A 14,362-nucleotide genomic window follows, 5' to 3' on the forward strand; every position below is an offset into this window, starting at 1 on the left:
ATGAATGTCTACATGAATGTATATGTGAGTCAATGAATGGTATTATGGACCTGATGTTGTGCCAGAATACATTATTTGTACACTGCCTACCTTGTCATTGTTTAAAAGCACAACAAATGTTTGAACTTAAACATGACAAATTTACGGTATGATAAATTCGTGTCTTTGTTAAACAATAAAATGAACGAATGATGATCGGTGACTGTCATAAGTACAGACAATATACATTGTTTATTTTCCTTTAGTAAAGTGCCAGAAGTATGAGAGACTGACACTACTATGAGTCATTTCAATGTTTCCAAAACCCACACCTGATACTGTATATCACACTATCAAATATATTTTTCACTGTTAAATTAGATCAGTGTTGATGGGTAGAAGTCACATCATTGCATCCATGCAATATCCGGTAAATTGAAGGCGGTTTTTATTAAATTTTCAATCACTTTGTCAACAAGTTGAGTATTTTAAATTGTTTTATACTACTTGTATTTCATGACAAGCACATAGTCGAAACAGAGGAATCTAAATAATGTCAAAATCAGACTTCCATTTTGTGAAACAATGATACACACAGTACAAATCTAATTAAATATCTGACACACTGATGTTCTCTAACATTTACTTGTGGTCAATTAGTTCCCCTTTCAGATTGTATCAAATGAGTATCTCCAAACCAAAGAAATGTTCCATCATGAATTACAAAATCAGGAACAGTACTTGTTTAATCTTAATGTTGCATGTGTAAACAAATGTCCACAAATGTTACATTGTTTTATTCTTTTAACTTTGAAGTTTATTTTACTGGTACTTGAGAGTTTGTACCAAGAAAAATAAAATGTGATTACAATGAAGAAGTGAACACCAACTGTACCTTATTTGCCTTGATTTTGTGGTTGGACTTGAAGGTTTTCCAGTGTCACCATTGGCATCTGGAAATACGTCACACAAATCATCAAGCATCATGTCCAATTCATTGGCAATATTTCCTAAAATCTGCAAAGAAGTCACAAGCTATGGTATGAATTCATGGACTATGAACCTGATAGAGTTGTCAATACTACAGAAATTGCTACTTCAGGTTTACATATAATGATGTACCTACATGACAAAGGTCAGACATGTGAATCATGTGTATTGTAAGTTCCTGATGTACAAAGGTTATATCCTTATTATTGTAAACAAAAACAGGGAAGCTTACTAGTTCAGTATAAATATCTTTGTTGATGGCTGTTCATCACTTCAGTGATATGTGGTTTATTCTGACATTGAGTATTCACTGTTAATCATCAAATTGATTCTTTGCTCTTATAGAGGAGATCTAGCAGCTGATACAGTTCCATTGTGATTATTCACAATATATAATGCATGTTATCTTATTCTATCTCGTATGCACCTTTCATAGAAAACATTTAATCACATTCAAAAGAAGTTGAAAGTGGTCATACTTTTGAAGTAATATCACTTGAAAAATCCTAAGCTAACATACAAGAAAACAAAGTATGACAACTGTACCTAGATTAAAAATACCGTCAAGGACACAATGTGCTCACATTCAGTTTGAATTGGTCCATTCAAGAAATGTTTAAACCAGGAAAAACAAGAATGACAAAAGCAAATAAGGTCTGCAACTTAGGTACTGGAGGTCATCTTTAGGAACATGCATATCAACTTCTATAGCAATGGGACAAGCAGATCCTAAATACATAAGCAAATGTCAACAACAAAAATTAGCCAGAGAAGGCTTGTTAAAAAGAAAAGGTTGGAAGAGTGGGGAAAAAATAAAGAGTGGGAAAAATGTACAGGGATCTGGTAAATAAGTAATGCTACCTCATCAATCTTCTAGACCCTACCCCCCCCCCCCCCCCGAATATCAAATGTTCCACCTTATTATATAACGCTAGATGACAGGAAATGTATTTACAACCTTGGGATTTTTTATTAATGGGATGATGAGTGTTATCATTCTAATGTAAACAGCACTTAAGTTAGTTACAGAGAGTGAAATGCCTTCCACTGTGGGTGGTGATTACAACATCTGGAATTATCCTGGATCCAAATTTCTCATCAGTTCTTGTGTGTCTTACATAGAAAAGTTGCAAAAATTCATCTGCAATGAAAAAATTCACCTCAGCTTTGTTTTCTGGATCAAGTTTTCCTAAAAATTGATACCAAATATGAAAAAACTATGTTCACAGCCTTCAAAACTGTCTCACAACATATCCTGGGTTGGTGTAGGTTATTTAAGGTCACAAACTGAGAAAATTACCTAAAATATACAAATTTGGGGGTTTCCCAACACTTTGAGCAGAAAATTCATCTAATAACCTCCCTCGGGACGTTATACCAAATTATAAAGCTATCAAACAAGTAATTTTGAGAACAGGTTTTCTTGACCAAAAATGACAACAATATTGTTTTAAAAATACAAATTTGTATATTTCAGGACAATTTCCACATATCTAACTATTGTCATCTCTGTACATCAGTGTACCAAATATAAAGCTGTCTGTCCAGGGGCTTTAAAAAGAAAATACTGTTTAAGATTTTTTGACCAAAAATGACAAAATTGCTCCAAAATAGTAACTTTCCCAATTTTGTCATAATTTCAACAAATTAGAAGAGTAACACCCTCGCAAACATCCAACTCAAATTTGAGAGCGATTGGGCTGGCAGTTTCAGAGAAGAAGAATTTTTACTGAAAATGAGAAAAATCATGAAAAAATTCAGCAAAAATACAAAATTAAGGATATCTTCACAATTTTCGTAAAACTGTGTAGGGTTCACCTAAGGTACTTGCACACAAATTTTCAAAGCAATCAAAACAGCGGTTCTTGAGCTATGAATTCTTGACCATTTTCACATTTTGTAAGCTCATTTGCATAATCTTGACAATGCAGACTTCATTTGAACAAAATCCCATCTATAGCCCAGGATGCATCCACACACCAAATACCAAGCTGAAATGTGCGGCGGTTTGCGTGTTTTTGATGTTGACGGACATACTGTACGTAGTTACATACATACATACACACATACATACATACACACATATATACAGACGCTATGGACTTCAACTTATACGATAACCTCACATTGGTATACCAAATGTGAGCTAAAAACAAATGATTCTGTAAACAAGTGACCTAGCAGTCAATATAGATCCATTTTGATGTGTTACAGATAACAACAATGATAATGACCGTATCTCTCTGTTATTCACAAATTTACAGAACATGCTCAATATTGACCATTAGAAAAAGGAAGTGATTTATAACAAGATGACTGGGGGGGGGCCTTAATTGGCACATAGTACCTTAAAAATCAAATAATCTATGAAGATTACTAAAAGAAGTTTACAAATGATTTTATAACAAAATTATTTTCAGACCAACTTTTGATTGACTAGATGTGAAGTAAAAATGCTCATAAACTGTTCCTAATTGTCTGTAAATTGAAACTTTCACTTTCACTGACAATATTCCTCTATCTAGTTTACTGTTATGATCAACATCACTTGCAAAATGCATAATCTTTGGTGCAGCTATTCTTGGAATAAAGGCAGATTTGAAAGTTTGCTGAGTCATTCGATATGAAACTGTAGTATGCCTTTCAGTTCACTCATGCTGTATGTTGTTAGAAGAAGTGTTAATCAGTTCGTGTTCTCTCTTAATTTAGAGATGTATTTTGGAACACGGCGCATGCGCAGATTCATATTTGCATAAGCGACCCGTTCAACACGAAATGGATTTTTCTCAGGGCACGTGTCCCGCACCGGGTGCTTTCGGCTCTTGTGTTAAGGCGATGGAGAGACATATTCGGGTCAAGCTTGGAAGCAGAAACAGTTTGGACTTTCAGTTAACGTCATGGCTACCAGCGAGGGTGGAAAGTTCGGATTTACGGTAGATTTTATGCAATACTTTCAGCGGTCCTCTCAGGGTTTCCGCCATGTTGTTTCTGTCAGAATATCCATGATTTCATTCAGCTATATTCAAATCCATCGTACAGTGTCTTTTTGGCCGATTTTTTCATCCAACGTGAACAACACTGTCGATGAACAATTGGTGGACACAAAGGCCAGCATTTTATGGCCGTTGCGCCATGGGGGACATCGGGGGACACTCGACACTTTACATGCATCGCAGCCTACTTCTAATTTGGGAAATTCCGACGTTTTAGCTTTGTATACGTACCAAGAATATAACGATCTTATGCATGGCGACTTATAGAACAGCCTGCGAAGGAATTCTTATAGTGAAAAAAATACAGCCTTCAATTATCCACAGTTTCATCCCAGTGTTCAGCTGCGTCAAGTGGTAGCCCTGCGTACAATGGTGTATGTTCCCGGCGCTATGGCCCTCCCATCCGTGTAACGCCATGAACATACAGCGTTGTACGCAGGGCCGGCTACGTCAAGTGGCAGTATACGAATTGAATCAAGTCAGTGGGTACGTACCGCACTTTAGATGGGTTCAAACTTAAACTGAGTTCGATGTTAAGTGATAAGAGGGGAAATACACCATTGTAAATATTTAGGATTTTGATCCCATTTTAAAATAAATGTTGCATGTAACAGACATTGTAGAGTACAATAACAAATTGTGTTCTAGAGAGTCAAGGAAAATTATCGCAATCATACCAATCCATAATCTAATGACAGTAGGTCGGAATTCGCAAGACAATAGTTGTAAACATTGACACAAAACAGCACAGAACAGACAGTAAATAGACGGTACACAAACAAAGTCATATTCTGTCAGCGTTGCCAAGCATTTATGATAAGTTTTTGTTTTTGAGATGATATCATGTATGGGAAAATGGGTAAGTAACCTGGCCCTGTGATTAGTCAATTTGGTGATGCATCTTAAAGGTCTGCAGTTTGGGTATTTCTACAAGAGATACCTTGAATTTAGTCAGTATTGTTATTCCAGTAATTCTGTATTGCTTTTCATGACTGAGGATCTGAATTAAAAAAGACACTAAAAAGACACTACTAAGTCATATTGCAGTATCCTTATTATATTTCACAACACCACGAACATGTAATAACAATATAAGTATTATAATTTTCAAATAAATACTCTTGCAGTAAATAAATGTTTCTCTGTCTTGTTTTTGTAGTACTTCATAGAGCTGCATGGACAGTCCTGTTGAGTAACTAACTATGAGTGATATGCTGCTGACGTGTCTTTTATATTAACCTAAGAATAAATGCTTTCATTGCACTATGCAAAAAATATAATGATGATAAAAAATAAGAACAAAACCGAAAGAAAACCCTCAAACTAGGTTTTTGGAGGAAATAGTTTTCCCAAAAACAAGAGCAAAATCAAAACAACCTGAAAATCAGCCCATAAGCTTGACTAGACAAACGTTATAATGCACATGAAGCAAATTTTATTTAGGCAAATTTTATCATCCTGGTGTCGTACGTCTGACTAAAATTCCTCTTCAATTGGTTTCCTTCCATTAGTCCGGATCCTCCGCAAACATGAAATACAAGTCCGGGCAGCGGGCTCTGCGTCGCAGGGTACCGGCGTTATGTGGCCTCAACGCCAGTAACACACACAGCCCTGCCACGCAGGCCTTGCATCGTGCTCCCAGGAAAGTTAAAAATGAAGCGCTGGTTCCACAAATTTATCATGGGATCACTGTAAAGAGGTATATTTACCGTTGATTGCTGATCTATTGTAACTGTGGACCTGATTCGGCAAGTTTACCGTATACAGCAGAAACTTCCGAAGGAGTACACACGGTGTAGACAGACAGGCAGAAAACTTAGCGCGATCCGCGCGATCGGAGCTAGCTCTGACCTCTGACATTTAGGTACCATCAACTTCCTGCTCTACGCACGCGCAACAAAGGGTCAACGGGTCAAAACGTTACTGCGAGTGCGCATAATACATCTCTAAATTAAGAGAGAACACGAACTGTTAATGTTAAGTGTGATCATAATTAGTGCTGTCATCATTGATATATTGATATATTGCTGTAATTATAATAACAACTAGAAATGCTAATGAGCAATAAGTTGACACGAACTACTGATCTCTTTCACGACTGTCTCTCTTTGTATCTTAAATATACGTAGGAAATGTTATCAACTTTGGCAACTCTTTCTACTTATCCATCTATCTATCTATCTATCTATCTATCTATCTATCTGTCTGTCTGTCTGTCTGTCTGACTATCTATCTATCTCTCTTTTTATCTCCTGTCTATCTATCTACCTTTGGTTTTGTTTTGTTTATGTGTATGAATGCACGTGAGCAGGAGTGTGAATAAGCGTGTATGTACATACAATTACTTTTCTCAATATATTTCCATGTTACATACAGTGCACCAGGGAAACTGTCACATTACAATAATATCATATTAGGGCTTGGCCTATAAGCTACGTACAGTGCACCAGGGAAGCTGACATTACAATAATATCACATTAGGGCTGAGCCTATAAGCTACATACAGTGTATCAGGGAAACTGTCATATTACAATAATATCACATTAGGGCTGAGCCTATAAAATACATACAGTGCACCAGGGAAACTGTCATATTACAATAATTTCACATTAGGGCTGAGCCCATTAGCTACATATAGTGCATCAGGGAAACTGTCATATTACAATAATATCACATTAGGGCTGAGCCCATAAGCTACATACAGTGCACCAGGGAAGCTGTCACACTACAATAATATCACATTAGGGCTGAGCCTATAAGCTACATACAGTGTATCAGGGAATCTGTCATATTACAATATTATCATATACCTATGCCCAGTATTGTGTCTGTAGTGAGTTCAGTGACATGATTTATCATCTTGATTTGCATGTCAATAAAGTGATACGCCTTGTCGATTTGCATATGAAAGGAATGATCAGCGCGTCTTTCTTTCATTCAATTGAATATTTGCATACGAAAAAGTGATACGACCTGTTGATTTACATAACAAAGCCTGATACGGCCTGTTGATTTGCATACCGGACTACTTACATGGTGGCGCCCTAATCAAAACAAACCATGCTGCCCGTCTATGATTTTGACTTTGACTACGATATCATGTCTGATCTCCAAAAGTGGCAGGGTTTTGAAGCATAGGGAAATGCGGGGTAACTAAATAAAACACATGTGTCGATATCGGATTGACCTGCTAGTAGTGCTACCAATTTGAACAAATTAAAGAGCAGAGCATCACACCGTACGGGCACTGACAGATCGATGACAGACCAGCTGTTCCGTCCGTGCATAAGCACAGATGCACAGACGACAAGCAAAAGTGCTATCGGACATGTCGGAGGACCGGCAAATTCAAAAGCACAACTTTCAAAAATATCATGTATTCATGGAAAATAATACCAAACACAACACTTGCATGTACCGTACGGATTCGGTAGATATCCTACATGTTTGATGACAGAGTTCAAGCATTTCTCTGCTCAACCGTAAAATAATTGTCAATGAGCAAGCTGAGAGATTACGTCAGACGCTAGTATATCAATCCGCCTTAGCAAGATGACGCAAACAAATGTAGTCCATCAAGAAAAACCACAGTGAAACCTATCATATTTTAATATACGAGATTTATTCATTCAATAACGTGGGCATAGGTATATGATAAAGAGGTTATCCCTCGATATCACCTCTTGGTAGGGTCGTATTGCTGCTCGTGCGGTTGTGGGCCGCATCACACGAGTCCAAGACGAGTGTGATGCGGCCCACAACCGCACTCGCAGCAATACGACCCCACCAAGAGGTGATATCGAGGGATAACCTCATAATATCACATTAGGGCTGAGCCCATTAGCTACATATAGTGTATCGGGGAAACTGTCATATTACTATAATATCACATTAGGGCTGAGCCCATAAGCTACATACAGTGCACCAGGGAAACTGTCATATAACAATAATATCACATTAGGGCTGAGCCCATTAGCTACATACAGTGCATCAGGGAAACTGTCACATTACAATAATATCACATTAGGGCTGAGCCTATAAGCTACATACAGTGCATCAGGGAAACTGTCACATTACAATAATATTACATTAGGGCTGAGCCCATTAGCTACATATAGTGCACCAGGGAAGCTGTCACATTACAATAATATCATATTATTAGGGCTGAGCCCATAAACTACATACAGTGCACCAGGGAAACTGTCACATTACAATAATATCACATTAGGGCTGAGCCTATAAGCTACATACAGTGCATCAGGGAAACTGTCACATTACAATAATATCACATTAGGGCTGAGCCCATTAGCTACATACAGTGCATCAGGGAAACTGTCACATTACAATAATATCACATTAGGGCTGAGCCCATTAGCTACATATAGTGCATCAGGGAAACTGTCATATTACAATAATATCACATTAGGGCTGAGCCTATAAGCTACATACAGTGCATCAGGGAAACTGTCACATTACAATAATATCACATTAGGGCTGAGCCCATTAGCTACATACAGTGCATCAGGGAAACTGTCATATTACAATAATATCACATTAGGGCTGAGCCCATTAGCTACATACAGTGCATCAGGGAAACTGTCACATTACAATAATATCACATTAGGGCTGAGCCTATAAGCTACATACAGTGCATCAGGGAAACTGTCACATTACAATAATATCACATTAGGGCTGAGCCCATTAGCTACATACAGTGCATCAGGGAAACTGTCACATTACAATAATATCACATTAGGGCTGAGCCCATTAGCTACATACAGTGCATCAGGGAAACTGTCACATTACAATAATATCACATTAGTGCTGAGCCCATTAGCTACATACAGTGCATCAGGGAAACTGTCATATTACAATAATATCATATTAGGGCTGAGCCTATAAGATACGTACAGTGCACCAGGGAAACTGTCATATTACAATAATATCACATTAGGGCTGAGCCTATAAGCTACATACAGTGCATCAGGGAAACTGTCACATTACAATAATATCACATTAGGGCTGAGCCCATTAGCTACATACAGTGCATCAGGGAAACTGTCACATTACAATAATATCACATTAGTGCTGAGCCCATTAGCTACATACAGTGCATCAGGGAAACTGTCATATTACAATAATATCATATTAGGGCTGAGCCTATAAGATACGTACAGTGCACCAGGGAAACTGTCATATTACAATAATATCATATTAGGGCTGAGCCTATAAGATACGTACAGTGCACCAGGGAAACTGTCATATTACAATAATATCACATTAGGGCTGAGCCTATAAGATACGTACAGTGCATCAGGGAAACTGTCATATTACAATAATATTACATTAGATCTGAGCCTATAAGCTACATACAGTGCATCAGGGAAACTGTCACATTACAATAATATCACATTAGGGCTGAGCCCATTAGCTACATACAGTGCATCAGGGAAACTGTCACATTACAATAATATCACATTAGTGCTGAGCCCATTAGCTACATACAGTGCATCAGGGAAACTGTCATATTACAATAATATCATATTAGGGCTGAGCCTATAAGATACGTACAGTGCACCAGGGAAACTGTCATATTACAATAATATCACATTAGGGCTGAGCCTATAAGATACGTACAGTCCACCAGGGAAACTGTCATATTACAATGATAAGCTGCAAAGAGGAGGATTGATTGTTTTTTGAATAAAAATAGTTTTTTTAAATACTCAATCCTCTTCCTCATATGTGTTGATGACCTTGCTGGCTATGTGTACAGCAGCTAACTGACATTGTTTACCCAAACAGTATACTTTGTACAACAACATTGACCCTAGATGAAAGTCATGACAACTATCTCGAATGTTTTAAATTTCATCAAAAACAAAAATATTGACGCCCTTTTTTAAGTTTTACATTGGAAGGTCATCTCATAACTTTTTTACTGTATTGCTCACAAATCTTTATCAAAGTCAACCATTTTGCACTGGCCCTTGACATGAGATGATGCACTCACAGGTATTACAGCGAACGTCAAAATGAACCGGAGATCAACTTTGATAAGCCCCTATCAATTTCCCTCCTAATCTTCCAATATCCCTTGGAAAACACAGAGGTACTTTGGTTAGTGTTGCCGATAAACAGGCCAATAAACATACAAGGCGCCTGCTGTGTTATCGCCATTCGATCTCCCTTCTATTTCTGGCTACCTTTCCGGAAGAAACCATTTTGAAGCCCAAAGTGGTTGACAAGAAATGAAATAAAGCATGCGATTTTAAGACCTTTAATTGTAATAATAATTTCAAACTCGATTTTTCACAGAACTTGTTTTGCATTGTTACGTGCGTCAATCCTGTTATCATGAAGCATTTCCCCTATGCAGTCATGTCACACGACATACTTTACCCAAATTGAATAGTTAATTCCATGAGCTTGCAAAGTAAACAACTGTCAGTGTGAGAGCACATGGATGGGCAATGGCAATGTTTCAAGTACAAGTTGAGTTCCACGATAAAATTAGAAACATTCACACGGAACAACTGAGATACAGCCAGTTAGTATATCTAGTGAAAGACAATGTTGTTGTACTGAGTCAGGCCCTGATTTGACTCGCGGCGGCTGGTGAACTTCTACTCGCTCTCGTGGAAATGCCCAGTTCTACGGCATTTCATTATGACATCGTTTACAGTGATGAGCGATGTATTTCTGTGGTGATACTGGTTTGGGAAACGCCTGTCAACCATTTTTCTATGATGCTCTTTCTTGCCTAAAAATCCATTGTAAGGCAAATCGACGTCGACAGAGAAAAAAATATGCTCACGATTTTATGAACTGGCATACCTAGATTACATCAGGGTCTCTCTATGGGCCCTGATGCAGTGCACATACTTATCGACAACCACAGATAATACAGCAAAACTCAGCCGAAATTTCCGAGATTAACTGACACAGTGTTTTATATCGCTGTTTTAAATCAAACTGATTACACAATCTCTGGATACAGAAATGGTATTTGGGTGAAATTTCAGCATCAAAAAATCCCAAAACTTGACATGTGGACGTCATGTGCAGATCAACAGCATAGTGCACGTGTGATGTGAACTGGCACTTATAGACTCATGGACTGTAGAGTGTAGAGAAACTGTCTATGATTGACTGCACGGAAAAGCAGTCTGCATCTTGTGAAAACAACAACATAGCAGTGAAAATTGTAATAGTCACAAGTAAAACTCTTCGCAGATGAAAGGATAATTGCTTCAAACTAATAAACTTCATTTTCAGAGGATGAAAACTAACATCGCTGTGGTTCGTGAATGAAAATAAACAATGGTAGATGTAAATGTGTAATGAACTATACTATTAAGGTGACATGGGTGGGCAGGGTCAAAAGATCAAGAAAGTAATGGGAAAACGTGTCATTTTCCTAAAGATACTGTCTCGGGATCTCCAGTGTCCCATTGTTTTGTAATATATAACAAGTGTGCCATGAGCTTCGTTGAATACACTGATATCAAACAGCCGTAGCTGTAAACTGGCGCAAAATGGTTTGATCCATGCAGAAGCTTGCATAGGGAGATCGAATGGAGATAGCACAGCACAGTCGCGACGCAGCTCCAGGATTTGGCGGTTAATTTGAACTGCGCACTTTTTCTGCGCAGGTTACCAGGATTGCTCATGGCGGATTGAGCTGTGCGATCATATAAGTGGTATGAGTTAGGAATTTTGGAATTCTCGAACATCTGTTAATCTGTCTGTCTAATTCAGGCAGTATGTATTAAAGGAAGACGTTGCCTTTGTGTGGACGATTGCATGATATATGTACATACGACATCGACCTATTTTATATGTCTACGAATGTAATACGTTGATTTCCAGCTACTCGTTACGTACCGATTCTTTTCGAAATTGGCAAAACCGTCCTAGACAACGATTTACCAGACCATTAACAGAAATGTCTTTTATCATCCTTGTGCTACGAAATTGTGGAATATGGAACCGGTACATCCATTAAGACTTGTAAAATTTTGCAGTAAAACTCTGCCTGTACGGTGACTGGTTTCACCCATAGAGCTGCAGGGCGTGTGGACGGAGATGTTGGCGACAGTTGATTTGGCAGCCGGGTTTAGCAGCCAGCGCTCCGTTTTCCATATCGGCGATTGTTCCTCTTTAGGCCCCTAAATTCCAAAATTTTCTTGCCAGACCGGGTTCGGACCTTATTTCGCACCTACCATGTCCCGATGTTTGTTATTTTCGCTGATAAAACTCGTATTTCAATTGACATGTGGTAGTATCCGCCGTGTTCAGCTGTGTTGCCACGTCCATGCTTAATATTGTCTTTTTTATGAGCCACAAAGGTGAAAAAATCTTGTAATTGTTAGATTCAGATCATAAAGCAGATCATAAAGCAGCACGATTTCAAAAATAGTGTGCGACCTTCATCTGAGTTTGTTGAGCACAAATCCGAAGTAAGGTAAGATTTGATCTTGTGACCATTGAGGGCGCTTCTAGGCTGCATCGGTAGGTGAACTGAGTGCGGGAACTGTTTTGACGAATTGGCATAGCCGTCCTAGAAAAAGAATGCGGTAAGGAAGTGGATTATTTGGTCAAAACATAATCTGTTATGGGTTCAGTGCATTTTCGACTCTGGACACAAACGTTTTGCTGCTTTTTACGGTCGATGAATAGATTATATCGCATCGATACGATCGCGAGTTGTCTCCCATGCCTGTCGATTTTGGGGGGTTCTTGATGAGGTAACCATTGATTTGACCTATGTAGTTATTTATAATGTTCTGTTTTCGGACTGTGTTGATTTAGAATGCGAAATGAAATCATTTAAGGTGAAAAATTCCACGACAAACGAGAACATGTTAAGTGCGAAAATGGCCGCCATATATTTGAATTTAATGTATGCAGACCCCCGACGAACGGCAAATGGATTCTTTTGTTCTCGCGGAGCTGCGTCGCGACTGAGCAGGCGCAGTGTGTGTTTACTGACCAAAGTACCTCGGTGTTTTCAAAGGGGTATTGGAAGATTGCCAGGGAAATTGATAGGGGCTTATCAAAGTTGATCTCCGGTTCATTTTGACGTTCGCTGTAAAGGTTTGCGATGGAGTTTACTATGTGGTCAAGTAGAAAGGTCTCTGAATTTTACTCATTATGCCCTAAATATTTATATCAAAAGAGGTCATGACTTTGGCAAATCAAATACCCTCCCTAGGTTCTTACAAACCTATTTTGAGAGCTGTAGGACTGGTTGTTTCAACTGAAAACCATGAATCATTTTCAAAATTATTATTAATGTCACATGTTTGCTGCCAATAGTTTACATGTATTGCTTTTTACTATATCATAAATGATTTACTGTACACATACACACGTACATCACCTGCTTACTGGGCTAGCCCTAAGATTCCGTGGGTTATTCTGCTAGAACCACCTTTCTCAATATCTAGTCACTCTTTCTACACCTGCATTTTCAAATATGATGTGTCACATGATACTGTCTTTGTCTAATCACATTGACTACATTTATAATAAGGCTTGAAACATTTGTACTTTCTTAATCTTCTTGAAAGATTTAGGTTGAGCATTAAGCATTTATTAACATATTGTACCTGACTATCAAACATAAGATCTTTGCTTGAATATGCATGTCCTTATTGCATAATGGCCTCACATTAGATCAGTTAACCCTTCTTGAATCAGTCCAAAAGAGAACATTTAGAATCATATCCTGAACAGTCATACCACGAATACATTACAACTTATAACAACACACTGCACTGTCATTCCTTCTTTCATAAAATTTGCATTGACACCAGTTGACAAGTTGAACTACTTGATAAAAAGGTATGCTACTCCTAGGCGCTGTACACAAAGGTTTTAGTATAGTTTTATCCCTTTGATGGTGATAAGTTGAAATATAGTTACTTGATCAACCAAATTTGCACTAGAAAGACTCGCTACTCAAAAGGATATGCTACAATTTACTCCCAAGTGCCACAAAGAGTTAGGAACACTGTAAAACACATTGAATTAGCTGTATGCTTTTTAAGGATGATAAATACCTTTTAGGCACTTTCAGATTTTTATGTTTTTCTCAATTGAACACATCCCAAACCCCAATAAAGTATACATTTTCTGAAAGCCCTGATATAGAGCTATCCGACCAAGCACAGTGCACGGTCATTATTTGCATAAGAGTCACGTGACAAGCGTTTTGCTGAACCTTCCAAAAACCGGTTTTCCCGGCCTTATGCGAACACGCTGCAAGATTTCCGGTTGGAATTTCTTCATTGACAAGCCTTGACAATATCCTTCAAAACCGTGTCTGCGATTTTTTCTCGGAGGCTCCATTCAAATTATATGGCGTGATAATTAAAATTCCTTGAAAAGCGCCT

The 14,362-nt window shown here is 38.1% G+C and overlaps 1 protein-coding gene across 1 annotated transcript in view; it reads right to left on the reverse strand.

The window, feature by feature from the left end:
* Nucleotides 1-14,362, reverse strand: part of LOC139150519 (protein sprint-like) — a 108,715-nt gene that overhangs the window by 79,573 nt on the left and 14,780 nt on the right. Inside the window, exon 3 of the mRNA XM_070722938.1 lies at nt 875-996. Coding sequence (XP_070579039.1) covers nt 875-996 — 122 coding nt within the window. The remainder of the gene's footprint in view (nt 1-874; nt 997-14,362) is intronic.

The sequence above is a fragment of the Ptychodera flava genome, chromosome 14, assembly GCF_041260155.1.
Source record: "Ptychodera flava strain L36383 chromosome 14, AS_Pfla_20210202, whole genome shotgun sequence".
In the NCBI taxonomy this organism is placed as follows: Eukaryota; Metazoa; Hemichordata; class Enteropneusta; family Ptychoderidae; genus Ptychodera; species Ptychodera flava.